General features: G+C 44.7%; 1 protein-coding gene across 2 annotated transcripts in view; it reads right to left on the reverse strand.

Annotated features, from left to right (window-relative positions):
- Nucleotides 1-4,723: 4,723 nt before the first annotated feature.
- Nucleotides 4,724-27,601, reverse strand: part of pip4k2cb (phosphatidylinositol-5-phosphate 4-kinase, type II, gamma b) — a 44,996-nt gene continuing 22,118 nt past the window's right edge. For both annotated transcript variants that reach the window (XM_077204429.1, XM_077204428.1), the window contains 7 exons: nucleotides 21,597-21,746; nucleotides 19,749-19,895; nucleotides 19,390-19,428; nucleotides 13,131-13,244; nucleotides 11,134-11,398; nucleotides 5,205-5,308; nucleotides 4,724-5,053 (listed from right to left, as the gene is read on the reverse strand). In XM_077204429.1, the coding sequence (XP_077060544.1) occupies nucleotides 4,970-5,053; nucleotides 5,205-5,308; nucleotides 11,134-11,398; nucleotides 13,131-13,244; nucleotides 19,390-19,428; nucleotides 19,749-19,895; nucleotides 21,597-21,746 (903 nt within the window). In that variant the 3' untranslated portion in view covers nucleotides 4,724-4,969. The remainder of the gene's footprint in view (nucleotides 5,054-5,204; nucleotides 5,309-11,133; nucleotides 11,399-13,130; nucleotides 13,245-19,389; nucleotides 19,429-19,748; nucleotides 19,896-21,596; nucleotides 21,747-27,601) is intronic.

Consider the following 27,601-nt stretch of genomic DNA (forward strand, 5'->3'; position numbering starts at 1 on the left):
GAACAAGTGATTTAATTTATTTGATTCTTATACTCAAAACTGCTGATCCAAGCGTCCTCAACCGGGGTCCGCAGCTAATGTTTATGCTGATCACAAATATATTTTTTTTTTGTAAAAAAAAGAAAGAAAAAAGCATGGGTAAAAACAACAACATCACAAAGTCAAATTTAAGAACCCTGAAACGAAAGCAAGAGCACCCCTCAGTTGATACTATAATAATATAAAATTATTGGCGAAACAGATTTGGCAAACACTCTTGTCTTTTTTTTTTACTTTGCGCTCTGGAGGCGAAATGTTCCTATTTACAGAGTGTTTTTGCAGCGGTGAGAAATGTAGCCAATCACAGACATGTTTGATGATCTCTTGAACGCAATGCCCAATCAGAGGTGTTTAAGTTAGAATCCACTCCTCGCTCAAAACGCCTTTGATTTTGTTCGATGACGAGTTTTGGTCACTCTCGCGAGTCCTCTCATTAATGAAAGACACGATGTAAGAAATATATTAATTATGCAGTGTGTGTAGACAACTTTATTGATTTGAATGACTTTTTTAGTGATTAAGTGATTGGTAAGTGATTGATTAAGTGATTGAGCGCTGTTTCGCGCTTTGAATCCATAGACTAAAAATATTGTTTTATGCTGCAAAGGACTGATTACCAATTATTACACGTTGAAAGTTTTTTTAAGTGACATCTTCACATGAATGCAGAATTCATTCTGCATGAAATTGCAATTGACATATATGATAACTAGCACAAGACAAAAATTACACACAATGTAAATATACAGACTAATTTGTATAAATTCGCTATTCTTGTTATGGTGGAGCCGTTGCTACACATTACTGCACTTTACTAACATGCACTCATTTCACAAAAGATTTGTCTGACAGTCAAAAAATGTGAATTTTTAATAAACTTGTAACTAAAGTTCAGGTAAATGTTTAATTGTCCATCAGTAAAATTAAAATGTTATTTTTTAATAAACTTGTAGCTAAAGTTCAGGCAAATGTTTAATTGTCCATCTGATAAATAAAAATAAAAATGTATGACTGCAAATCCAATTAAAATAATTTACAACAACTGCAAACAACTAATGAGTTGTGATTTTTATCGCAACATGTTTATCACGATGCATACATCTCAATTTATCTCTATAAATCTATCTCAAAACTATAAAAGTCTAAAGATGAAGAAGAGTCAAAAGGTTCTGTTAGGAGCGCATTTAATATTAAATCAGACACAAATAATCCACAAGGCATAACAGCATGCAGGTAACACAAACAATAACTGACAATCAACTGAGGAAACACAGGAACTTGTATACAATGTATACAATGATATACATTGATATACGAAGTATACAATGATAACAAACTCAAATACGAACAGCTGTGATGATTAAATGAATATCCAACAAACAAGTGGCAGGAAACATGAACAAAGACAACAGGAAATAATGACAAACAAACTAAAAGCCCATGAAAATGAAAAGTGAACTGACAGTTTGTGACAGATATGCAATTTATGTAAGTAGTCTGCTATACTGTTATAAAGATCTCATTGATGTACATTTTTGAACATATAAATAAATACTGTTCCAAATTGCTATTTTTGCTCAGTTTGGGCCTCAGAATAAAATAGTAAGCATATTTTATAAATGAGGCTCTGTGTGCGCACCAAACAAGCGGACTGAGACACATCACATTTTCAATGGGTCTGCTTCCAAACAAACTGGTGCAGTTCGACTGAATTATGAATGCAGCACAAACCAGATATCTAAATGAACCAAAAACAGGATATGATTGTATCGATTATGTTCAATTTTGGTTTCGTTTTCACTTTGTTCTGTTCTTGTTTTGCCTGCCTTATAGGGGCTTTTTTACACAACATTTGTTTTCAACTGAAAATCGAAAACTTTTTATGCGTTTTGGACGTTCCATTACACGACAATGGCGTTTTGTTGGCCTGAAAACAGGTTTCAAAGTGCAACTTTTTTAATACGACACCATTATCATCCCTGTGTAAACTACAAAAACGTGAATCAGTGAAAACGGTGATGTCATGCAGTGTATTATGTGTTTAGTCTATAAGCTGTTTTTTTAATGAAAGGATACAGATGTTAATTGTAAGAAATAAAGGGGCATCATCACAAGTGAAGAATTATAAGAATTCAGGGCTCTCAAGTCTCACACATTGGGCGTGAGACACACGCATTTCAACCCGTTCACACGCCACACCGTGTATTTCTCACGCTGAGGAGTAAGGGAACTTGTCCCGCTATACAATTAATGGACGAGACGCAGGCAAACGGAGGAGTTCTCTGCCGAGTTCATAGCATCTGTCTCGAGTTATACAGAGTTAAATGCTAGCTACCAGCCAATCAGAAATTAGAATTAGTTGTTTCCGGGTAAATTATGTGTTCCCGCGGCAAGCTCGTTCGTTACTAGACAACACGCGGTTTGCGGACATCTTCATTTATTTTTTTAGCATTTTGATTTTACGATTCCTGGACGATATCTCTTGCCTGTGATCAAAGACAGCGAGAGCTGATGTTGAGGAGTATAGCCAAATTCGTACTAAATTATTTTTGATGCATTCAAAAACTCTCCAACTGCTTTTAAAGGGGTCATCGGATGCAAAATACACTTTTATATGGTATTTGCAAATAAATGTGTCTTTGCAGTGTGTGGACACAATCACCATATGCAATTAAAAAAAATCCATTCACTTTTTTTTAATCCTGAAAAAGCCAAAAAGTTGTTTCTCATTATCATTTAAAGAGACATGCACCGAAATGGGTCACTGTGAACAGCTGTTTTTGAAGAGGTAAAAAGGGTGTTGTTTTACACAACCATAGAGAAATTTTAACCAAAGTATGTTACAAACTGTACATGAAGACCCAAAATAATCATACCAACTTGTGGAAAATGGGCGTCCGATGACCCCTGTAAAGGTGACCGGTTTGGGTGTTGACATACATGCTCAGTGCAATAAGTTGTTATGACACAATGTTATGTACATTGAGCACTGATGTTCAGTTGGCTTGTTTGGGGTCAAATTTATTTTTATTTTTCAATAAATTTGTATTTTTTAGATATAACTATTTATTTTATTTGGATGAATTTGTCTTTTTATCAGATTTAACAATTGTTATAATTTCCATTTGTGCTGGTCAATTATGAACAATAGGCAAAATTGAACTGCTAGCAAAAATTGAAGCGAATTTGGTTGGGTCGAGGGACCGATCCTGCAAATATTTGGGTGGCTCCTCCCCTAAATCTCACTCTAAACTTTTGATAAAACTTGAGAGCCCTGAGAATTTCACAAATCAGCTATCAACACAATATAACATTTTATCATCATGAAAAGACTCAAGGATGATACATGTTTTCATCTTTGTGTGAAGGAAGTGTGAAGGAAGTAAAAAGGGACTTTATATCAGAGGAGAACATTCTAAAATGGTCATTACAGTGAATGTTTCTAGCTTTGTGAAAATGAAATTTACTGTGGTAAAAAAAAATGCGTCTGTGCGCAGGCACATAGTGTTTCTTTACAAAGTGACATCACCAACTACTTGTCTGACATGCATAATACAGCGTTATAGAGTGGCGAAGTTATGACGTCACTTTGTAGGCCAAAACGCGGAAGTGAGTTAGCATTTTAGCACTTCCGGTTCCCTCGCCCTAAAGTCTATAGGTTTCTTGAATGGGTTTTTGCTAAATCGCCTGAAATAAGGTCTGTGGTTAACAAAGCCTCTAAATATTTTCACGTTTTGATCTATGACATAAAACACACCAGTTATAACCTGCTTGTGGTTTTTTAAACTTTATTGTGTCTGCTTGTGGTTTTTTAAACTTTATATAGGCTTCAAAATGTATACATTTTGGATTAACTTGTTAAGATTATCTTGATAGACAAAACGTGTAAGGTTCACAACTCTTTGTTGAACACAGATCTTATTTTTTGCGATTTTCCAAAAGTCTATGTGGAAAATGCATAGCGTTTCGATCGAGGGAACCCATGCGCCGCTAACTTCCGAGTTGTCCTACAAAGTGACGTCATAACTTTGGCACTCTATTAGTCGTTTTCGCAGATCCATGTGAACGAGGATTGTTTTGATAACGTTGTCATCTGTACAAAGAAAAACGTTTCTGTTTTTAGCACATTGTTGTCATGTAAATTTACCCTTAGTTCAGTTAGTTTCCGTTTACTCACCTTTTCCGTTTGATCCTTGATTACAATCCCCATGTATTTAAGCCCTGTGTTTTGTTCAGTTCTTTGTCTGGTATCGTCTGTGTTAATGTGGTTGTGTTTACGTTTTCTCCTGCTATCTTCTGAGTGTTTATGTGGATTTATTAAAGACTACTTTTGTTACTTATCTCTTTCGTCGTGTGCGCTTCATTACAACCACCAATGACAATGATGTCATAAGATACAACCCTAAAAAGACAGCATGCTCAAGCATACCTGGTTTGTCTCATTATAGGAGCTACTCCTAGCCATTACAGTTTGGTACAGGCCTCAGAACCGTCGTCTTCTTACAGTGGATCTTCATTTGTGTGCATGACAGAGTGTTTTTTTTTAACTGTTCCTGCAATTCACTGTTATATGAAAAGCAATTTCACACTTTGATTACATTATTTAAATGTTTCACAGTTATGTCTGCACATCCAATTAACGCACCATGCAGGTGTGATTTTTGTTGTAAAAAAAAACAACTAATTTGTTTGATTTTTTACACAAATTTATTTTACCCACAACAACGATCCATTTAAAAGCAAAAAAGCCATTATCTTGTAAATCAGAGCACTAAAACACAATTTCATAAAAATAAAAAAAATATAGCGTAGAGTAAAAGCTAAACATTTTAATAATTTACTGATGATTTTGAAATAATTTAATGATATGGTAATAGTTAAAACTAGCTCTCAATCAATGTTCTTTTTTTATTCTGGATTTAAAATGCTCTCAATAGGCAAAGATATTTGCGATGAATTCTCGAAACCGCTTGGCATATTGTTCAGGATGAACTGTAGAGATCTCAGCCCCAGCCTTTAAATAAAATAAAACAAATTCAAATTGAAAAAACAGAACAAAAAAAAGTGTAAATAAAAGATAGATTTAGAATATTTACAGTTCAGTTTAGTCTTTTTACAATAAATGTGTAAAAAGCAAATCACTCTATTCATTAAGTATCACTTACTCCATGCTTGACTGTTTTCGCTGCATGGGCTGCTTTCTTCTTGGTATCATACTGGGTCAAAATGTCTATAAGACCCATGAAGTACACTTCTCTGTGTGGGGCACCTAGATCAAGGACAGACAAACACAAGACTGATAATTGGAGTGATTTAACAAATTGAAATGGAATGCACCTTAGTTAATAATCTGAATCTGAAAGACAAATTAGGTAAGAGAGGTAACACAAAATGAGTAGGCTAATGGACAATTGACCCTTTGCTAAGCCACGCCCGAACACCGCCACTGGCCAATCATGTCTTAGCAACCGTAACTAGGCGCGGGAGGTCTGGCAAGCTTTCGAGTGAGGGAAACATGCAGAAGCGTTGTACGTATGGATTGTGCAAATCTGATACCCGGTATCCTAAAAGTTTGGACGGGGGAGTGGAATTTTTTTCCTTCCCGAAAATCTAAAAGCCACGGGGAGAAATGATGTGCGTGGATCAAGCGGTGTCAGTGACCCCATTAACATCTAAATGTCGACAGGATTAACAAAAACACCTATTGCTTGGAAATAATGACGATTCTTTTATTCATAATGCATATATTGAACGTAAAATAAAACGATTAAAGACAAGACGGAGGCTCACTGACATACTTTATATATATTTTAGCATTTTGTTAATCGACGGCCTACTACCCCTGACTGAGTAACTTTAACCGAATCCGATCGCGCCTCTCCCGGTGTTAGTGTTATTCCACAAAATTTATGGATAAACTGTTTGATTTATAATTATTAGATTATTTTCACATTTCACTTACCCTGCTGTGCACGAACATGTTCCTCAATTTGTGTGTTTCCCATTTGAATGGTCAGCGTATGAGGCGCTGCTGCTTGCGCTGGGACTAAATTATAGGCTTTAGCTTCAATTTTTATGGAATTATTCTCTAATCGGTTGCATATTATGTCGTGGATATATCCCTCGAATGCATACTGCAGTCCCTTTTGTCTTGCTCTCTCAGATATTTCACGTTCGCAAAAATTACTAATTATCTCACTGGGAATCTCTGACACCGGTGCATGTGCACTGTAATAGACGTGCCAGGCGCAAAAGCTTGTCAGGCGTAACAACAGTAACTAGGGAGGGCGGGGCTCAGCAAAGGGTCAATTATTTTAAGAGAAATGCAAAAGCCATTACCTTCATGAAAAGATTACTCAATGGGTTCAAGATTATAGTTGGGTACAGGTACGCTAACTATTTATTTGAGTTTTATACTGTGGCGAAGGGGGGCGTGGTCTCGCGAAGTCTGTAGCGAGAGACGAGTCAGTGAGCTGTGCGGTGAGTAAGTAGGTCAAGTGCAGATGATGAACACCTGTGTCTGATTGCAGTGATTGGCGTGGAGACCGCATATAAGCTGCCAGGAAGGAGAGAGCGAGAGAGAGAAGCTCCTGGGACTCGCACCCGCCCCGCAGCCGAAACCCGCAGTGTACAAACGGATTGGAAAGAGTTTTTGCCTGAATGGACTGAGTTATTTATTCAACGGGAAGAGTGGTCGTTTGACTGAACCTTGAGAGCTGGAGACATACAGCGAGAGCTGGTACAGCGGGCAGAGTGTTTTCGTATTCAAATGCTGTAGTGGTACGCTACGGTGAAGGCGCACGAGCGCACCTTTCTTTTGTTCTTTTATTGTTCTAAATAAAGTGCGAGTCCCAAGTTCGCCGACCCTGTCTTCTTCTTCCTTCACCCACATACACTGAAATTGACTACACTGGTGCCGAAACCCGGGAAGGAGAATACCGCCGCCGCCATGCAGAACCCGCCGGGAATGCCATTTGCGGACCTCATCCAAACGCTCGCGGGTCTTCACAGGGAACAACACCAAGGCTTGCTGGCTGTAAAGGAGGAGCAGGATCAACGGTTCCAGCTGCTCCTCCAAGGCCAGCAAGAAGACCGTGAGCTGTTCCGGAGCTGGCTCGACCAGGAGATTCGGGCCGTCCCCAATCCAGCTACGGCCTCGGCCCCGCCCCTGCCTCTTTGAGAGTTCGGCCGAGGCCCGCGGATGGCCCCGAGCGGACTGGCCCCTGCGGCTCATCCCCCTACTGTCAGGCGAGTCGCAGGTAGCCGCCCACCAACTGCCAGTCCAGAATCTCCTGGTCTAAGAATACCTGAGGCGCGCCATTCTCCAGCGGGCCGGTCCTTCGTCATGGCGCAGCAGCTCCGGGACTCCTGCCCCAGATGGCTGATGGCCGACGGAGGCGACGACGAGGATGTCATCAACAAGGTGGTACTGGAACAGTTCATCGCGAACCTGCCCAAGAAAACCGCGCAGTGGGTCCAGTGCCACCGCCCGACGTCGCTGGACCAGGCCACCCAACTGGCGGAGGATCACATGGTGGCGTGCCCAGGGGTCGGCGAGCCCCTCCCATCTGTCTCTCTCTCTCCATCTCTTTCTCTCTCGTCCCCTTCTCTCCCCAAACCTGTCCCCCTTCCCAGGTCTCGTGGGGGGCTGATGCCCCGGCCGCACCGAGGTGGAGAACGGGGCCTCCGGCGGGACCCGTCCCGGCATCCAGGGCCCCACCCAGGGGGACGGCGTCGCTCGACCACTCCGCCCCTGTTTCTGCAGCCTCGCGCTCTCCACGCCAATCCCTTGACCCGCTTCCCGCCACTGGGGCGGCGGGGAGGCCTGGGCCGGCCTGTTAGCGCTGCGGGGACCCAGGACACTTTATAGACCGGTTTCCGGTAATGGAGGTGGGGACACTGATCCGGGTCCCCGACGCGCCGCAGGCTGCCCCCGATCAAGCTGGCCTGTACCAGATACCAGTGAGTATAAAAGGGGGTACTTATCAGGCTTTGGTGGATTCAGGCTGCAACCAAACCTCCATTCATCAAAGCCTGATTCAACCTGGGGCATTGGATAACAGCCGCATGGTTAAGGTGCGGTGTGTGCACGGGGTGGTGGTGAGATATCCTATAATGCCTGTGGTAATTCAATTTAGGGGACAAAAACATAGCATAGAGGTAGCAGTTAACCCACACCTCCGGCATCCGCTAATTCTGGGAACGAATTGGCCGGCTTTTAGTAAATTATTGGGGTCTTTGTGCGCGGATGCCTCCTGGAAAAAGAAAAGCAAGGGGAAGACAGTGGTTGTTCAGGTGGGAGATGCAGAGCCGGGACCTCTGGCTTCTTCTGCGGGGGAACGGAGTGCTCTGGAGTCCTCACATTTTCCCCTGGAGCAGTCCCAGGACGAGACATTAAAACGTGCGTTTGATCAGGTCCGTTCTATTGACGGCCAGTTACTCCACCCAGACCAACCGCTCTCTTACCCCTACTTTGCTATTTTGAAAGATAAGTTGTATCGGATGACCCAAGACACCCAATCAAAAGAAGATACAACACAGTTGTTAGTTCCTAAGAGCCGCCGGGAAATGCTTTTTCAGGCGGCTCACTGTAATCCAATGGCCGGGCATTTAGGTCAAACGGCGACACTAAACCATCTCATGGCCCGATTCTTTTGGCCGGGCATTCACGAAAACGTGCACAGGTGGTGCGCGTCTTGTCGTGAATGTCAGTTGGTGAATCCACCGGCCAATCCAAAAGCACCATTGTGTCCCCTTCCATTAATGCGGGTCCCCTTCGAACAAATTGGTATGGACCTCATTGGGCCATTAGAACTGTCAGCACGTGGGCACCGCTTTGCGTTAGTCCTGGTGGATTACGCAACGCGGTACCCCGAAGCAGTCCCGCTCTGTAAAATTTCAGCCAAAAGTGTTGCAAGCGCGCTCTTCTCGTTAATCTCCCGGGTGGGAATCCCTAAGGAGATTCTCACCGATCAGGGAACGGCGTTTATGTCACGAACTATTCGCGAGCTTTACGAATTATTGGGCGTTAAATCGATTCGCACTAGCGTCTACCACCCACAGACAGACGGGCTAGTGGAACGATTTAATCACACTTTGAAGACCATGATTCGGAAGTTCGTTCACAAAGACGCCAAAATTTGGGATAAGTGGCTAAAACCCCTCTTGTTTGCTGTACGCGAAGTCCCCCAAGCCTCCACGGGGTTTTCCCCCTTCGAGCTTCTCTATGGGCGTCAGCCCCGCGGGGTGTTGGACGTTCTTAGAGAAACTTGGGAGGATGGACCTCCGCTAGTAAAAACGAAATTCAGTATGTCTTGGATCTGAGAACAAAACTCCACACTTTGGGGCGGCTATCAATGGAGAATTTGTTACAGGCCCACGGCAGACAGAGTCAGCTGTACAACAGGGGGGCTAGACTGTGTCAATTTGCACCGGGAGATAAAATACTTGTATTACTCCCTACTTCCAGCTCTAAATTACTCGCCAAGTGGCAAGGACCGTTTGAGGTCACACGGCGGGTTAGCGATCTCAATTATGAGGTGTTTCGAACAGATAGGGGCGGAGCACATCAAATTTATCATCTCAACCTCCTCAAAAAGTGGAGTCAGTGATTCTGGCGACGGTAGTGAGCGGAGAGGAGGATCTCGGGCCAAAAGCGACCACAAAACCACAATCTCTCGCGCTGGCTCTTGGTGGAGATCACCCTCCCAGCTCACTGACATTAAAAATTTACAAGCTGAATTTGCTGATGTGTTCTCGCCCCTTCCTGGCCGAATGGACCTCATTCAGCACCACATTGAGACGGAACCGGGTGTGGTGGTGCGCTGCCGCCCATATCGTTTACCTGAACACAAGAAAAAGGTAGTTCAGAACGAATTAGAGGCTATGCTGGATATGGGGGTAATAGAAGAGTCCAGCAGTGACTGGGCGAACCCGATAGTTTTGGTTCCTAAAACCGACGGCTCGGTCCGGTTCTGTGTAGACTATAGAAAGGTGAACGCGGTGTCTAAGTTTGATGCTTATCCAATGCCGAGGGTTGACGAATTGCTTGATCGGCTGGGTACTGCTCGTTTTTATTCGACACTGGACTTAACAAAGGCTTATTGGCAGATCCCCTTGTCTCCTATGTCCAAAGAAAAATCAGCTTTCACAACGCCGTTCGGTTTACACCAATTTGTCACCCTTCCTTTCGGCTTGTTCGGGGCTCCTGCGACTTTTCAGCGTCTGATGGACAAAATTCTCCGGCCGCATGCTGCATATGTCGCTGCCTACTTGGATGATATTATCATCTATAGTAATGATTGGCAGCATCATATGCAGCATTTGCGTGCTGTCCTGAAGACGCTGGGAAGGGCGGGGCTCACGGCCAACCCGAAGAAGTGTGCGATTGGGCGTGTGGAAGTAAGGTATCTGGGCTTCCACTTGGGTCACGGACAGGTGCGTCCCCAAATTGATAAGACGGCAGCGGTTGCGACCAGTCCGAGACCCAAGACGAAAAAGGAGGTAAGACAGTTCCTGGGGCTAGCGGGTCGGACGGCTCCCCGGCCTGAGTCGGGCGGTGGGGTTATGTGGCGAGGGGGGTATGGTCTTGCGAAGTCTGTAGCGAGAGACGAGTCAGCGAGCTGTGCGGTGAGTAAGTAGGTCAAGTGCAGATGATGAACACCTGTGATTGCAGTGATTGGCGTGGAGACCGCATATAAGCTGCCACGACGGAGAGAGCGAGAGAGAGAACCCGCAGTGTACAAACGGATTGGAAAGAGTTTTTGACTGAATGGACTGAGTTATTTATGCAACGGGAAGAGTGGTCGTTTGACTGAACCTTGAGAGCTGGAGACATACAGCGAGAGCTGGTACAGCGGGCAGAGTGTTTTCGTATTCAAATGCTGTAGTGGTACGCTACGGTGAAGGCGCACGAGCGCATCTTTCTTTTGTTCTTTTATTGTTCTAAATAAAGTGCGAGTCCCAAGTTTGCCGACCCTGTCTTCTTCTTCCTTCACCCACATACACTGAAATTGACTACATATACCATTTGCATTAATTGTAGATTATGTATTTCAATGTTTTCATGTAGAGTTTGACTGAATTGTGACTCACCAACTGCGCTCTGGATGGCATACACATCAACATAAGGGTCAAACTCTCCTGGACCAAGAGGTTTATAAGAGCTCATGTACCCTGCGATGCCCTCAGGGGACGAGCCGAAAGACCCCACGGCTGTAAGGCACAGGTCATTTTCTGAATCTTCCTCCTCTTCACTTAAAGAGTCTTTCATTTCTACCTCTTCTTCTTGCTCTGCCCTCCCGACATCATGAATGCCCAGCAGCAGGCTGTAGTCCATGATCTTCAAACGCACAAGAAACTGCACACAAAAACAGTATTAGTTCCTGTTTACACCTGGTAATAAGAAACGTCACATATAGACGAGGGAGACTATTCCCGTTTACACCTGGTGTTTTAAACCGTCTCTTTTGTCCACTTTCAACCACTTGTGTCCTGATATCTTCGAGGGTAGGGTCTATGGACAAATAAATGTATGGGCTTTTTCAGATCTTTCGATCTAATTGACGAAATAAGCTCACGCAACTTTCATATGATGGCGCCCGGAAACAACGGAAAAACACATGGAGAGCAGCAGCTTTTGTTTCCGCTATGACAGACACGAGACCAGCCGAAACGCTGTGAGTGTGTGTTAGAAATCAGGAATGGTGAGAGAACATTGTGCTTGGTGCTCAAAAAACAAAAGTACTCCAAGGCAATCAAATTATGTTGAAAAAAGTTAAAAAGCCTTTATTTATTCATGGCATAAGCATTCAAATTGGTGACAGGTACACCTACACAGTGCGGCTTTACATGCCTTCGTCAGGGTGTGTGTAACAAACAAAGTCTCAAGTTCATTTTAAGCAGCAATTAATTAGTCAAATTACAAACACCTGATCGCACTGTGTATTGTGCTTGGTGCCTTTTTTAAACCAGACTTTTGCGGAAAACTGCGAAAACGACGATTAGACAGAGCTGTTAGCAATTTAAACTAAAGGTTGGACTCGATATAGTGTTCCTTAAAACTTACCGAAGATCCAGTGATCCATAGATATTGACATGCAGGAATCGTGTTTCCTGACATTTATTTATTCGAGCCTGCTTTCAATGCCGGGGAAATACATAAAGCAAAGTTGTCTGTTAGTGCTTTATATAAATACAATATAGGTCTAAATCCATGTGATCACTTATATCAATGTTATATATCAACATATCGTAACATATACATAAACTTGTATAGTTATTGTAAACATCCAATTATGCAGAATATACGATAAATATTAAATTGATGAGTTGTCAATACAATATATAGGGTATGATTTTACCCCTAAATTCAGCATATTGACACAAAATGATAACTGCAAATCCACCTTTCTCTGCCTGGAAACCAGATGTTTCTATGAATTGCAGCAATCCATTTGCTTCTCTGTTCTGTAGCTTTCGGAAGTCTGTAAAAATATACCTCCGATTTCTTGTCAAATCTAGTTGTACAGTCAATCGCAAAGCTCTTTCCCGTTTTAGATGTGTTTTGTGTGTTTTTCGAAGCATTCACGCTGGTAACCAACACTGCCACTCAGTGTGTGTGACCGCAGTCACTCCGGCCAACGGTGACGTCACAGGGATACCCTATACTGAGAGATACTTTTACTTAAGTACTTTTTTGTACTTTTTCCACCACTGCACATTAGGTCAGTGAAGAGAAGATGGTTTTTTGCGGCTGTTCGAACACATTCGGCCACATGAGCGTTTACACTATAAAAGCAATCCGGTCGAATGCGTTTTCCACTTTGAAAGTGGTCAAAAGTAGACAAGCTCAAAATGTTTTACACCCCGTTTACACCTTTTTTTAGTGCCGTCCACTTGTGATCCTATCGACCAAAACGCATCTTTATACCAGGTGTAAACAGGGCCTTAGTTTCAGTATGTCAGTTACGAAAACCAAGTTGTTTGGGTCCAAGAAAACTTCTCAGTTTCGCAGTGGGTAAAATCAACCAATCAAATTACATTTGACTCTAATGTAATATTCTGTCAATTTTGCCATTAAATCGTCTCACCTCTACATCCCTGTTTAGTTTATCCAATAGCTTTTCTTTCTCCTCTTCACTGATGTAGACTCGCTGCACGTTGTTTCTGAAATCTACATCCTTGAAGGTAGGCAGCTCTTTTACCTGGGATTTCAAAATATTTTTAAGCATTTAAATTCAAGAACAAATTTTCAGTTTTGAGAAACGTCTCGGTTACTTCGGATGACGACGAATGGGGTTTCTCTTAGAAAGCCTATCAACTTCGAGTATTACAAAACGAGCCAATGGCAAACAAATGCCATGGGTCTGCGGAATTTGCATAGCGTAACAGCGCCCTGCCTTGTGGGTATAAAAGGAGGACGCTGGCAACATGCAGATATGTTTCTTCGCTGAGGAGCCAAGAGTGAGCTCAGCCGATCCCGCGGTACAACGGAAAGTGGCAGGCAGACGTAACGTCTCCGTTCCCTACTCAGGGAACGGGGGTTACATACGTAACCGAGACGTTCCCTTTCGTTGTCACTCCGAGTTACATCAGATGACGACGAATGGGGTTACCAGTCTAATCACGCCACCTTCTCGGCTGTCTTCCAGTGCCCTGCGTAAATCTGAGATCCCTGTTGTGAGACTGGCACGGACAAAGAACTCCAATTTTGCACTGGAATACCAAGGTACACTGTGGAGCATATCCCATGAGTTTAGAGGAATATGCAATTACTGCCATTCCGGGGGGGTGGGGGGGTGGGACTTAGAGAAAACACATATGAACCGGAGGGATGCATATGGAGAACACCGGGGTGTCCAGCCGCAGGTGGAATATTTCAACCCCAGGGGTGGCAAGGTGGCTTGCCAAGGGAAAGACACACGCTCAGAGAAGCTTACAGTGGAAATACACATGTGGGGGTCGCTCAGAGGAGGGACCATGCACACGGGAGGCACCTAGCCGACGCACAGGCAATAGACACTGGTGCCGACGTCAGGAGTGCTGGAGGAACCCACGGCTTTCGGGGAAACTCACCTGAGGAAAATATCGCACATATCCAGTCCGTGGAGTGGAATGGCGAGCAAGCAAAGACACCTGAGCGTGTCCAGTACTAGCTGATTGAAGCGAGTACATGAGAGGACACTGGCTCCACTCGGAGATTGTAGAATCTGGCGAATGTGTTTGGTATCACCCAGCCTGCAGCTCTGCAGATGTATGTTAGCGAGGCGCCATGCGCTAGAGCCCAAGAGGACGCCACACTCCGGCTGGAGTGGGAAGTCACACCAAGGGGGCACGGTCGACCTTGCTGCTGGTATGCCAAAGCAATGGCGTCCACTATCCAGTGAGACAACCTTTGCTTGGAGAGAGCCTTTCCCTTCAGCTTCCCACCATAACAGACAAAGAGCTGGTCTGAAGTCCTGAAACACTGCGTCCTGTCTACATAGGCGCGGAGAGTACGTACTGGACAGAGCAGTGCCAAGGCTGGGTCTGCCTCCTCCAGGGGCAGCGCTTGCAGGTTCACCACCTGGTCCCGGAAGGGAGTTGTAGGAACCTTGGGCACATATCCAAGCCGGGGTCTCAGGATCACGTTAGGCCCGAATTCCAGGCACGCTTCATCAACGGAGAATGCGTGCAGGTCCCCTACCCTCTTGATGGAGGCCAATGCAACAAGGAGAGCTGTCTTCATTGACAGGAACTTAAGCTCCACTGATTGCAAAGACTCACAAAGGGAGCACTCTGCAGGGCAGTTAAAACCACTTAGAGGTCCCAAGAGGGAACGAGAGGAAGGGAGCACTCTGCAGGGCCGTTAAAACCACTGAGAAGTCCCAAGAGGGAACGAGAGGAGGGCGAGCAGGATTCAGTCTCCTCGCTCCTCTCAGGAACCTGACGATCAGGTCGTGCTTCCCCACAGACTTACCTTCGATTGGATCATGGTGTGCGGCAATAGCGGCAACATAGACTTTCAGGGTGGAGGGAGACAGCCTTCGCTCCAACCCTTCTTGAAAGGAAGGAAAGCACAACACTGATCGAACATCTCTGGGGGTCTTCTTGGTGAGAAGAGCACCAGTTGATGAAGAGGTTCCACTTCAGCGTATAGACGTGTCTCGTGGACGACGTTCTAGCGGAATTGATGATAGCCACCACCGCTGGTGGTGGGGTACTCAAACCTGCCTCGTCCCATCCAGTAGCCACACGTGGAGGTTCCAAAGATCGGGACGAGGGTGCCATAGGGTGCCCCGTCCCTGAGAAAGGAGGTCCTTCCTCAGGGGAATCGGCCAAGGAGGTGCTGTCGCGAGGAGTACAAGTTCGGAGAACCAGTTCCGGGTGGGCCAGTACGGCGCGACCAGAATGACCTGCTCCTCGTCCTCCCTGACCTTGCGCAGGGTCTGCGCAAGAAGGCTCACTGGGGGAAACGCATATTTGCGGCCCCGCGGCCAGCTGTGCGCCAGTGCATCCGTGCCGAGCGTGCCCTCGGTCAGGGAATAATACAGGGCGCAAATGGTCGAGTCGTGAGAGGCAAACAGATCTATCTGTGCGTCACCCGAACTGGTGACGGTTGATGTATGCTACAGTGGCGGTATTGTCTGATCGGACTAGTACCTGTTGATCCTTGAGCACCAAGCGGCGCAGAGCAAGACGTACAGCCAGCAACTCGAGGCAATTGACGTGCCATAGGCGCTGGGGTCCTGTCCAGGAGTCCGCAGCAGCACGCCCATTGCACATGGCGCCCCAGCCCGTGGTAGAGGTATCTGTCGTTACAACAACATGCCGGGATGCTCGTTCCAGGGGCACTCCGGCCTGTTGAAAACTGAGGTTCGACCACGGGGTGAAGGTCTGACAGCAGGTCGGAGTAACTGGTACTCGGAGCGTGCCGTGTTGCCATGCCCACCTCGGGACTCGGTCGCGAAGCCAAAGCTGAAGCAGTCTCATATGAAGCAATCCGAGCGGCGTTGCGGCTGGAGATGCCATATGCCCCAGGAGCCTCTGAAAAAGTTTCAGTGGAACCGCACTCTTGCCCTCGAACTGTCTCAAACAAGTAAGCTCGTAAGCTGCGCGGACATGGCGACCGAGTCGATGTCCGTACCGAGAAAAGAGATCCTCTGCACGGGGCAAAGTTTGCTCTTTTCCCAGTTGACCCGAAGGCCCAGACGAGCTAGGTGCCGGAGCACTAGGTACCTGTGTTCGCAAACCTGGTCTCGAGAGTGAGCTAGGATCAGCCAGTCGTCGAGATAGTTCAGGATGCGAACCCCGTTACCGTATACTGATATGCCTGTCCCTCGAAAGCAAACCGTAGGAACGGTCTGTGTCGAGGGAGAATGGAGACATGGAAGTAGGCGTCCTTCAGGTCGATCGCTGCAAACCAATCCTGGGGCCGCACACATCCGAAAATGCGTTTGGCGGTGAGCATCTTGAACGGTAGCCTGTGAAGGGGGCGGTTCAGAACGGGCAGGTCCAGGATTGGCCGTAACCCTCCGGTTTTCTTCGGGACAATGAAGTATGGGCTGTAGAAGCCGGATCTCATTTCGGCTGGAGGGACAGTCTCTATCGCACCCTTCGCCAGTAGGGTAGCAACCTCTGGTCTCATGATAGGGGCATTGCCACCCACCAAAGTGAAGCAGACTCCCCTGAAGCGTTGAGGAGACCGCGCGAACTGAATCGCGTAGCCGAGCCTGATCGTCCGAGCGACCCAGCAGGACAGGTTGGGAAGCTCTAGCCAGGCTCCCAACGACTGTTTCAGTGGGGTCATACGAACCACAGACCTTCCATCGGTGGTACAGCGAGGCCGAATGACTGGCCCAGACGTGGACGGCATAGCGGCCCGGTGTGGGGGCACAGTCATTGACCGCGCCCTGACAGAGGAGACCAGGGAAGGATGAACGTTCCATGGGGGTCTGCAGAGAAGGATGAGAGTGGCACGGTCCAGGGATGGCGCGCACTGTCATCCGGCTCTGGGACAGAGGAGGACGAGGGGTGCACGGCCCGGGGGCGGCGCACCGTGTCGTCCGAGAACTCTGTGTGCTCAGGGATGGATATGTTACTTCTTTCTTTAACCACATTAGGGTTCTGCCCAACCGGGGGTGAGCAGTGGGGAGTGGAGAACAAAAGATTCTCCCCCGGCCCTCCACCGAGGGAAGGAGTGGTCCTGCTACCACCTCCTGAGAAGTAACACTCGACATCCCTGACATCCCCAAGCCTGTCTCAGGTGCGTCGCTTGGCCCGCGTTTAGCGGGGGCGGGGGTGGAGAGGGCTGGGGTGCCTTCTTACGGCTTCCTCCTTGACCGGGCCCGGGTGGAGGCTGCTGCTTGGGCTGGGCGGGAAGGGCGATTTGCCGTAGGAGGGCGCCCTCGGCAGCGAACAGACTGAGTACTCTGCCCGGTCAGCTGGGTGGAGGCAGCAGCAGGCCGTCAGGGCAGAATATGCTTGATCGCATCAGTCTGTTTCTGGGCGGTCGAGAACTGTTGGGCGAAATCCTCGACCGCACCACCGAATAGGCCGGCCTGGGACATGGGGGTGTCGAGCAGCCAGGACCGCTCAGCATTCTGCATGTCAGCCAGGTTCAGCCATAGATTTCTCTCCTGGACCACGGCTGTAGACATCACCAGACCCAGGGAGCGTGCGGTCATCTTCGTCGCCCGGAGAGCGAGGTCGGTGGCGGCGTGCAGCTCATTGAAGAGCCCTGGGTCCGTCCTACCCTTGTGCATGTCCTTTAGCATCTGGGCCTGGTAGACCTGCAGAGTGGCCATGGCATGCAGAGAAGCAGCCGCCTGTCCCGCTGCTCTGTAGGACTTCGCCACTAACGTAGACGAAAACCTACAGACTTTGGATGGGTGCTTAGGCTCGCCACGAGAAGAAGTACTCTGAGAACACAATTTCATCGCAACAGAGCGTTCAACCGGGGGGGGCCCATTGAACCCATGGGCAGCTGCCCCATCGAGGGGAGGAAAGGCGTTTGAATTCAACGAGCGGTCGCGAGAAGACATGGGAGTCTTCCAGGATTTTGAGACTTCATCATGCACGAAGAAAGGTATTGGGGCAGGCTGCGGACAGGAACCAGCATCTCCATCCAAAAACCAATCGTCCAGCCGCGAGCGCTCGGGACAGGGTGGAGGGGTCCACTCTAAACCGATGCTTGCGGTCGCCCGGGAAAGCATGGCCGTCATCTCTGGATCAGACTGAGCCACAGCCGTATTCACATCCGAAGGTGGCAGCTGTGACGAGTCGTCACTTCCAGACGAATCAGACCCGCCTTGTGATGCTGCGATTGACAGCGCGTCTTCTTCTTGAGCGCCAAAGGAAACCCGCGGGGCACCCGAAGATGGTCCCGCGGCAATCCCCTGAACACTCACGGGTTGCAACACTGAAGAAGGTGCTGTGGGGCATGGACAGATAGTCTGCGCTTTGTTCCACACAGTCACCCTCAGATCACCCTGGCCAACAGCTGAAGTAGAGCCTCTCATGGAGGTGCTAGATCGGGGTGTGGATGAGAGGGCTCTCACTTTTGCGAGGTCATTGAGTCTCGATCGTAGTGTTGCAATGGTCATGTTCCCACAGAGAGAACATGAGTCATCCACGAGCGCAGCTCTAGCGTGATCAATGCCCAAACACACTAGACAGCGCTCGTGCCCATCAGAGTCAGATACAAGTCGACTGCAACCAGAAGTGCACGGGCGAGGCATCTTTAAAAAGACGTGCCGCGTGCAAGCTCTTTTGTGAGAGAAAAACTCGAGTGCTGAAGCACACGCGGAGAAACACACTAACTGGCAAACCACGCACAGATAAGCAGGAAGTGAGCACTCGCCGGGAGATCGCCGTCACACCAACACTGGAGAGTTTGCTCGTCTCGTAAGAAGCTGACAAAATCAGAGATGGCTAAAGGAGTGAAGAATTAAACTTGGAAGCGAAAACACATCTGCATGTTGCCAGCATCCTCCTTTTATACCCACGAGGTAGGGCGGTGTTATGCTATGCAAATTCCGCAGACCCATGGCATTTCTTTGCCATTGGCTCGTTTTGTAATACTCAAAGTTGATAGGCTTTCTAAGCGAAACCCCATTCGTCATCATCCAACGTAACTTGGAGTGACAACGAAAGGGAACTGAAACATCTTTCAAGAACAGCATACAAGAATGCCTTTGTAACAGAATGAAAAGAAGAAAAGGTATAATGTAAATGTTTAGGATTTAGGAACCTGCAAATCTAAAAATAACCAGAACAAATCTTTAATTTGAAGAGGCTATAAAACAGAATGTTTTAGATTCATAAATGTATATTGTTTTTGGACAAACTCAACATGATCGCATCTCTTACCTTTTCTTTATCACTTGCTTCTCGAGAAACCAACGAGCCCTATAATATGAAATATTCCTGATAATTTAGATACATGACAATAATTGATGATCCTTACAAAAAAAATAGCTGTTACATAAATATGATACAGTAGCTCTATATTATTTAATAGATTGCCTTAAAAATGCAAGTTGAGGGAAAAACAATAACTTTTATATAACAGAATTTTTATTGTGATCTTTCCATTTTTCTTTTACTTATTTTGCACTTATTGTTTTGAATAACATACTAAACTCATAACATATTAATTCCTCACCATTATGGCCCAATAACAAATTCATTAAATGGTTAACAATGATTAGAGAATGAAATTGATCTACCTTGAGGTCATATTTTCTGTGGACAGTTAGTCGGTGGCTGAACATGTTCCTCATGACTAAAAGGTACGTGTCTTCATTGTCCACAGTGACACGGTACATGCCGAGGAATTGGGGAAGTAGTGTGCTACCATGGCACGTTACAATGTGCTGAGGGGGAAAAAAAATAGATATTTTAGTTTGATAGAAAAGGAAATAAAAAAAACTAGCTTTTCTAGTTCCAGGTGATTGTTGCTTGTCAGTTGAACAATCAAGCTGCATCTCAATGAAACCAGCACAAACATCTCAAAAAAAGTTTGATTACACTGTTTTAGAGAAATTTTTTTTTTAACTTATTTAATAATATTATATTTAATTATATTTTACTCAAATAGCATTGCAGTCAAATGTTACATAGACTTGTTCTCATCTTTTAAACAATAAATCAATGACTAAACACAAAGAAGTGACTGTTTACCTCTTTTATTATAGTAAAATAGGCATAAAGCCTAGTTTATGCTTGGTGTGTGGGGAAATCTATCCATCCAAACAGCATTCAAATACATCTTAATAGCAGTTGCTTGGTTTATGCATCTAGACCAGCTTGGCCAGGCTAGACCATCTCAAACCAGCTAAGACCTGTTAGCGTGTAAGTAATTTTTAAATTCAAAATAAGCGGGAGAGTTGGTGGACCAGCAAACCAACTCAGATTGCTTGAGAACAGCATGACTATGCTAGTCCACCAGCTTGACCAGCACTAACGAGCTCTAACCAACATAAACCAGCATGGACCAACATGCTGGTTTATGCTGGATTTTTCAGCAGGGAAGCCTACCAGCCAGTGCAACAACCAGCATCTACATATTATACAGAATGTATCTGGTCTTCAATCATTCAAAGAACTCTCCTGATATCACTTCCAATAGCGGACAGAATCAGTACTGCCACTGGAATACAACAGTTGCATTCAATAAACAAACAGCACCTTGTTGTTCCTTCACAAGGAGATTCACAGTCACTCTTCAAAACCTTTACCCTCCCCTCTTTGAAGAAATGAGACCAACACTTATTTCAAGAAGCAACTAATCTGCAAGCACTTAATCACTCCACAACCTTAAACAAAGGCACTTACTTCCAATATATAAATAAAAATAAGCAATCTGCATTTTACCTGTGCTCTTGTTTGTTTCCTAATAAATGCCAGGTTCTAATAAACATGGCATTGTATAGTATGGATATTGTTGACTGCAGTGAAATTCCTTATGCTCCTTATTTGGAAGTCAGCCTGGATAAAATTGTCTGCTAAATTTATAAATGTAAATATGGACTAGATTTATGGAAGAAAACTGATAGCAGTCGAGAGGCAATTTAACTCTCCCCCTCTCATAGAAAGCCAAGACCAGCCAACTTACTTGGACTGGAAATGAACCGGCATTAGGAATTGGAACAAGTAGAAAACCGAACAACTATACAAAGCATTGAAGACATTAGTGTGCACCAGATGACTTCCCCTTGTGCGTCGGAGAAACAAGCACCATAAAAGATGTTCTCATGACTTCTGCACTTCTGCACGTCTTCTGAAGCAATATGATAGCTTTGTGTGAGGAACAGACAAAAATTTAACTTGACATCTGTGCTAGCTTTCTGTGTTGTTGATAGCTCATGATAAAAGCAACAATGTCCAATTTGTCAACCAATACTTCTTTCACTAGATCTTTTTTAAATGCATCATAGTACTGTATATGGTAGATAATGGCAGAATTTTCTTGTTTGAATGAACTAATCCTTTAAGTGTTATCAGGAGACTACATTTTTCAAAGGTTAAATGTACGTGTTATTAAACAACTTGCCTTATGAAACAGTACTCTATACCTGGTGGTATTCTGAAAGGATGTTGTGCATGTCCTCCACCTCCTCACTGGAGATTTGCTTGACAATTAATGTGCAGTCATATGATGTCAGCAACAATCCCGCTTCCTGATTCTTGCATTCCTTAACTGGAGGACTACGCGTTAGAGAAACCTAAAAGGAGAGATGGAAATTTGAAAATGTTGGAAAATTCCACTTTAATCTCTCTTACCAGCAGGTGTGACATAAACAGTTATTATAACAGCATATCAAAGTCATTCCATACAAAATCATATGGTAATGGTCCGGGAGGGGGAAACGGAGCCGATGAGAACTGAAAAAGGGAAACAAGTGGGGTAAGTGGGAGTTAACAAGGGGTGTGTGTGTGTGCGTGTTTTATATGGCATTTCAAAGTCCATATTGTAAGCAGAATCCAGTAAAAGGGATATTGTAAAGATAAGCATGAAGTTTTAGGAACACAAACCATGACATATACTTGAACCTCAAATTAATGTTTCTAAAATGATTGTCTTAGAATTTTTTTTTAAAACTAATCTACACACAATTGTTTATTTGATCATCATCCTTGCTCAAAACCACCAGGTATGTTAAGTCCAAGAGAGTTTGGATAAGGCCAGGCCTGAGACTTTGGAACAGGATCCAGCATCACCAACCCTAGGACAAGCAGTTTGGTAAATAGATGGATGTGAAGTCCACCCCCACAGTCAAGCAACCCTGTTAAAAGACTAAGATAAATGCAGATTTTCTTGATTTGCACTCTGCTAAGGGCACAATCCTCTGTGGTGAAGCATGACTCTTTTGATATAGAGACTCTCATTTGATAACATGGGCGCTGAAATAATATGCGCTGCTCGCAATAAAAATTATGCTGCAACTTTCAGTCATGTTCTTAATGAAATTCATATCTGTGAAAATACTTCATCCCAGCCGTTGCCAGCTGAAAACCTTTTGGCTTTGACTAAACAGTGCATGCCATGACTGTTATTAACCCTACCATATTTCATTTTATTGTCATTTATCGTTCACCAGTTAAACTAGGCAATGTGCTTGAGGAGCTAGATAGCCTTCTGTCCTCTTTTCCTGAGGATGGCACACATGGTACATGACACATGGTAGTCCTGGGGTCCTGGATAGTGCTGGGTAACAATGCAGTCGGAAAGGAGCTGGAATCCCTTTCAAGCCTTGAACACAAATGGGATGCTGATATCCTGGAGCACGGAGGGGTTCCTAACCATCTGGAACAGGCAGATGAAGGTACCCTGAAGGGACGATTTGCCTTCTGGATGGAGACTCAGAATGTAGTGTGTCTGGTATTGTCCCTTTCCTCACAAACCAGAGGCTCAGAAGATGGATTTATCTGTTGCGTACGGGAGAACATCATGGGACAATGCGTTGTGTCTAATGATGCGAAAAGGTCGACTTGAGCTAGACCGAAATTCTCCCAAAGGAGCTTCAACACCTCGGGGTGAAGTCTCCATTCCCCGGGCCTCAGCCCCTGTCTTGACAGGATATCCACTCCCTGATTTAGATGCCCTGGAATATGTTCTGCCCTGAGAAACTGTAATTTCCCTTGGGCCCATCGGAGGATCTGATGAGCCAGTTTGCAAACATGACGCCTGATGGTTGATATAAGAGACCACGATGTGTTGTCCGTGCGGACAAGCACATGGTGACCTCTCAGGTCTGGCAGGAAGGGCTTGAGAGCTCGAAACACTGGCATCATTTCTAGCCGATTTATGTGCCAAGAAAGTAGATGGTCCTGTCAAAGACCCTTCGCCGAGCGACCACTCATGATCGCCCCCCAACCTGTGAGGGAAGCATCTGTCTATAGAGTTACGCGTCAACAAAAAGCCCCTAGCACTGGGCCTTGGGCGAGAAACCAAGGTTTGTTCCACATGACTAAGGCACGTAGGCCCTTGGAGCCCTTGGAGAAAACCCCTTGGTTCTGAGCCACCACTGCAGGGATCTCATGTACAGGAGGCCAAAAGTTATGGACGCCGATGCCATGAGACCCAACAGTCTCTGAAAATGTTTCACAGTGAGTGACTGGCCTAGTTTTATCCTATTTACGACTGAGAGAATCGACGTAATATGTGTTGGTGACAATTGTGCCTGCATAGCTGTCGAATCCCATACCACACCTAGAAAAGAGGTCCTCTGAGAATAAAACCTAGGCCGAACGGAAGAACCCGATATTGGAATGCTTCGCCCCCTAAAGCAAACCTCAGGAACTTCCTGTGTTGAGGATGGATGGATACATGGAAGTAAGCGTCCTTTAAGTGTATCATGACAAACCAGTCCTTGGACTGAATCTGTGACACTATCTGTTTGAGTGTAAGCATCTTGAACTTGAGTTTCTGAACCCTGCGATTTAGTTGGCGCAGTCCTAGAATAGGACGCATCCCCCCATTCTTTTTTGGAACAATGAAGTAACGGCTGTAAAACCCTGACTCCCTGCTGGGAGGGGGAACCCTTCTATAGCCCCCTTTTGTAGAAGAGTCTGTGGGAGAAATTTAATATGTTCTATATTTGTGACTTTCGTACACGTGCAAATGTGTGACTAATGTACGACGAGTCAGGACTATGGGGAAGGAAGGATGCCCTCCTCTCATTGTCACACACTGCAGGCTCTTATTCAGTGATGGAAAATTGTTTTACCACAACAATTTGGCATAGTCGGCAGGATTCCTTGGATGTGCCTCTTGGACCCGAGAGCGGACGGTGACTGATCATTCTGGACTGAGAAGTTCCAGCTCTACCTCGTAAACTTGAGAGAGAGGGGCCGACCGCTATCAGGGTCCGGGAGGGCCACCACTGGAATCATCAAAAGAACTGAAGTGGTATAAACTGAGACTGGTAAGAGACAAAGTCTAAAGTACTTGGGGGGGATTGACTCATGATGGTCAAAGGAACACTGCGGTGACTAGTACAGATTAATAGTCCAGACAAGTACAGATTATTAGTCTGGTGGGCTCAGTTAATCCACAGGAGTGTATTGGGGGAAACCCAGAGGATCCGTTTGATCCAAATTTGTGAGCAAGTTGTGAGTGCTCACCTTTTCAATTGAGGTGAAAAATGATCTCTCTAGAGACGTCTAGGGTTATATGTAGGCGTGCCACAGGAAAACCACAGAATCGAGGGACCATCATGGGGAACTTTCAGAGTAAAATGCGCAAAAAGTATCAATATGATAAACCAGTGTTTGGTTTGATGAAAAAGCACATGGGAAAAAGTTTGAAGGGTATTAAAGAATTAATAAAATACCATGATTTCCCCAAACAAAAGGGGTGCTGTGTGAGACGTGTGTATGTGTTTGTGGAACTTACTTTTATATGATAAGAATTGAATTAGCAAGCAGCAATAAGGCTGTTTGTGTGAACTAGGGAATTGAGATATGAGTAATATGATATTTTGGTTTCTGCAAAACAGTAGAGATAAGTGGGACTGAGATAATAATGATAATACTTGTATCTACAGACTAACTATTTGATATATGAAAAAGAAATATAGTAGAATAAATTATTTTATGAAATATAGAAAATAAAATTTATGATAGAATTTATGGGACTATTTATGAATAACTGTGCTTTAAAAAAAGCAAGTAAAGGAAATTATGGATCGGGGATCATTTCCTTGGACAAATGTGACTAAGGTAAACTGAAACTTTGTGAAAACATCTTAGAATATTTTGAGCATTTCCCTGCAGCTTATGAAAATTAATGTTCTGCCAATAATAATGATGAAGATTATGATTCGGCTATTGTGATTGAATACACCACAGGTGGACTGTAAAAGAATACAGAGAACTGCTTATCAGTGGCTCTGTTTGAATTCTTGAATGTGAGGGTGTGCAGTAAGTTAGAGCTGTTTGCAAGCTCACAGTGATCAAACTATAGGCAAGGTGTCTGATGCTGTAGTTGAGGCTGATGCACAAACCCACAAGATGACAGACAGTGTTTTAATTATGGTCAGCAGGGCCATTTAGCACGTAATTTTACAGAAAAGTGTGAAGTTGACAGGAATTTCTGGTGCAAATGTGTACATGAAAGTAGATCAGCGTTTAATATGACAATATTAAAGTGTTCGTCTGAGAAGGAATAAGAGATAAAAATAAGGTCAAAAGATTAAAATCTTAAGGAAATTCTTTTGAAGGAAAGATCTGTAATTCTTATAAGTGAATTGATGAATACAGGCTGATGTAAATGACTCCAACAAATGTGAGTTCTAAAAGTTGTATTTGAAAACGCATGTCATTTTTGGCAAAGATGCCTTAAGTTGGGCTAGAGTTAAAATATAGTAGATAAAGTCTGATGTTAGAAGTTTATGAAAATGCAGTGTACCAGTCCTGAATGCCTCAGAATCTTTCTCTCATTCAATGTCAACTAAAAGCTGTTATTCTGAGCCTGTGTCATAAGTAATAATAAGCTATTTATAGTAAAGCACAGTGTTTCACTTCAAAATCATAGACATTGAGATGTTAAAAGAAATCATGCTACAGACAGTTCAGATTTTATACATTTAGAGGACAATTTGTAAATGTTTTAAAAGTAAATCTGAATGACTTTAAAGAAGTCTATAAAATAATAATACAGACCTTAAATGATAGAAGTGACATTTTTGACTAGTTTATTTTAGGACCAGTAACTTCTTTGTCTCATTTTAGTCTCTCCACCATACAGGGCAGGTGGCTCCGTCTACAGATGTAGCAGTATCAAGGGGGTAATACATCAGCCGGAAACTGAAGCCTCGCGGGAGCCGCCATTGTAGCAGAACTTCACCTGCTGTTAGCATTCCATTGACTCCCATTCATTTTGGCGTCACTTTGACAGCGAATAACTTTACATCTGAGACGTCCAAAGACTTCATTTGTCCATAATTTATTTCTAAATAAACACGACAATGTATAAAAGGCTCCATTACTTTGTATCTTAAGTTATGGCCCCGTAGAAGCCGTTTTTGTTAAAAACAGGCTAACGATTGCGTCATAACCACGCGACTTTGTCGCACAATAGAGACATTACCGTATAGACAGGAAGAGAAGCTTGCAGGCAATCTTTTACTGTCTATGAGGCAATCGGGGGGACATAGAGGCATAAAGTCACGGGAGAACCCCATAGATAGAGAGTCCATAAAAACAACGTGACAAAATATTCAACAACGTTTTTGAGGAATTAGGTGATTCAGATTTGTTTTGCCACGGCTACTAGAAGATGTACAACTGTCAGACTGTCGTCACGCTCAGTTTGAGCCTGCGCAGTCGCTCAGCGATCAGGCAGGAAGTGCAATAATCGGGCTTCAGTCTTCTCCGTTGAAATCAATGGGTCGCTGTGTCCATCTCTTTTACTGTCTATGAGCAGTACACTGAATAGACGGTTGTGATAACTAAATTCACTGAGTATAACCTCAGCCGTGCTATGTTGCTGCTTTTAAGATGTTTAATGGATTTTAGTGATTAAATACTGCTGTTACTAACCGGTCTCCCTGTGTGAACACTATTAGGCAGTCCGAATGGCTCTGGTGACTCTTGGATGTGCCTTCACTAAGCTCCAGAAAACAACTAATTCTGTTTAAGAAAACTGTCAAAGATTTTGTAATGAGTAAGAGCGGTTTCCAGTGTGCATGATGTGATTTCTAAACGACGGGTAAGATCCTCTTTGGCCAGGGAGGGCAACCTAAGGCAGGGGGTCACCGCCGCCACTGGGCCTCTCCTGAAGGAGGTGTTTTATGTGAGATGGGTATGAGAGTGGGGCGGATGACTGTGAGGCCAGTGGCATCATTACATCATGAAGGAGGGATGAGCTGTGAAAAGTTATGGAAGTCTGACCCAGAAATGTGAGTTCCTCTATAAAGGGTTCGTACAAGGTGCTTAAAGTGCTTGAATTTGACTTTTTGAAATTTAAGTCCTGGAAAACAGCCATATTTTTGAAGAGATACTTGAAAAGTGCTTGAATTATTAAAAATAGTGTTACGTTCCCACTCTAGTCTAGGGTATTTTAAAGAGGGAGTAA

This window comes from Siphateles boraxobius, unplaced genomic scaffold, assembly GCF_051911475.1.
Source record: "Siphateles boraxobius isolate OS27281-9 unplaced genomic scaffold, OSU_SipBor_1 5, whole genome shotgun sequence".
Classification (NCBI taxonomy): Eukaryota; Metazoa; Chordata; class Actinopteri; order Cypriniformes; family Leuciscidae; genus Siphateles; species Siphateles boraxobius.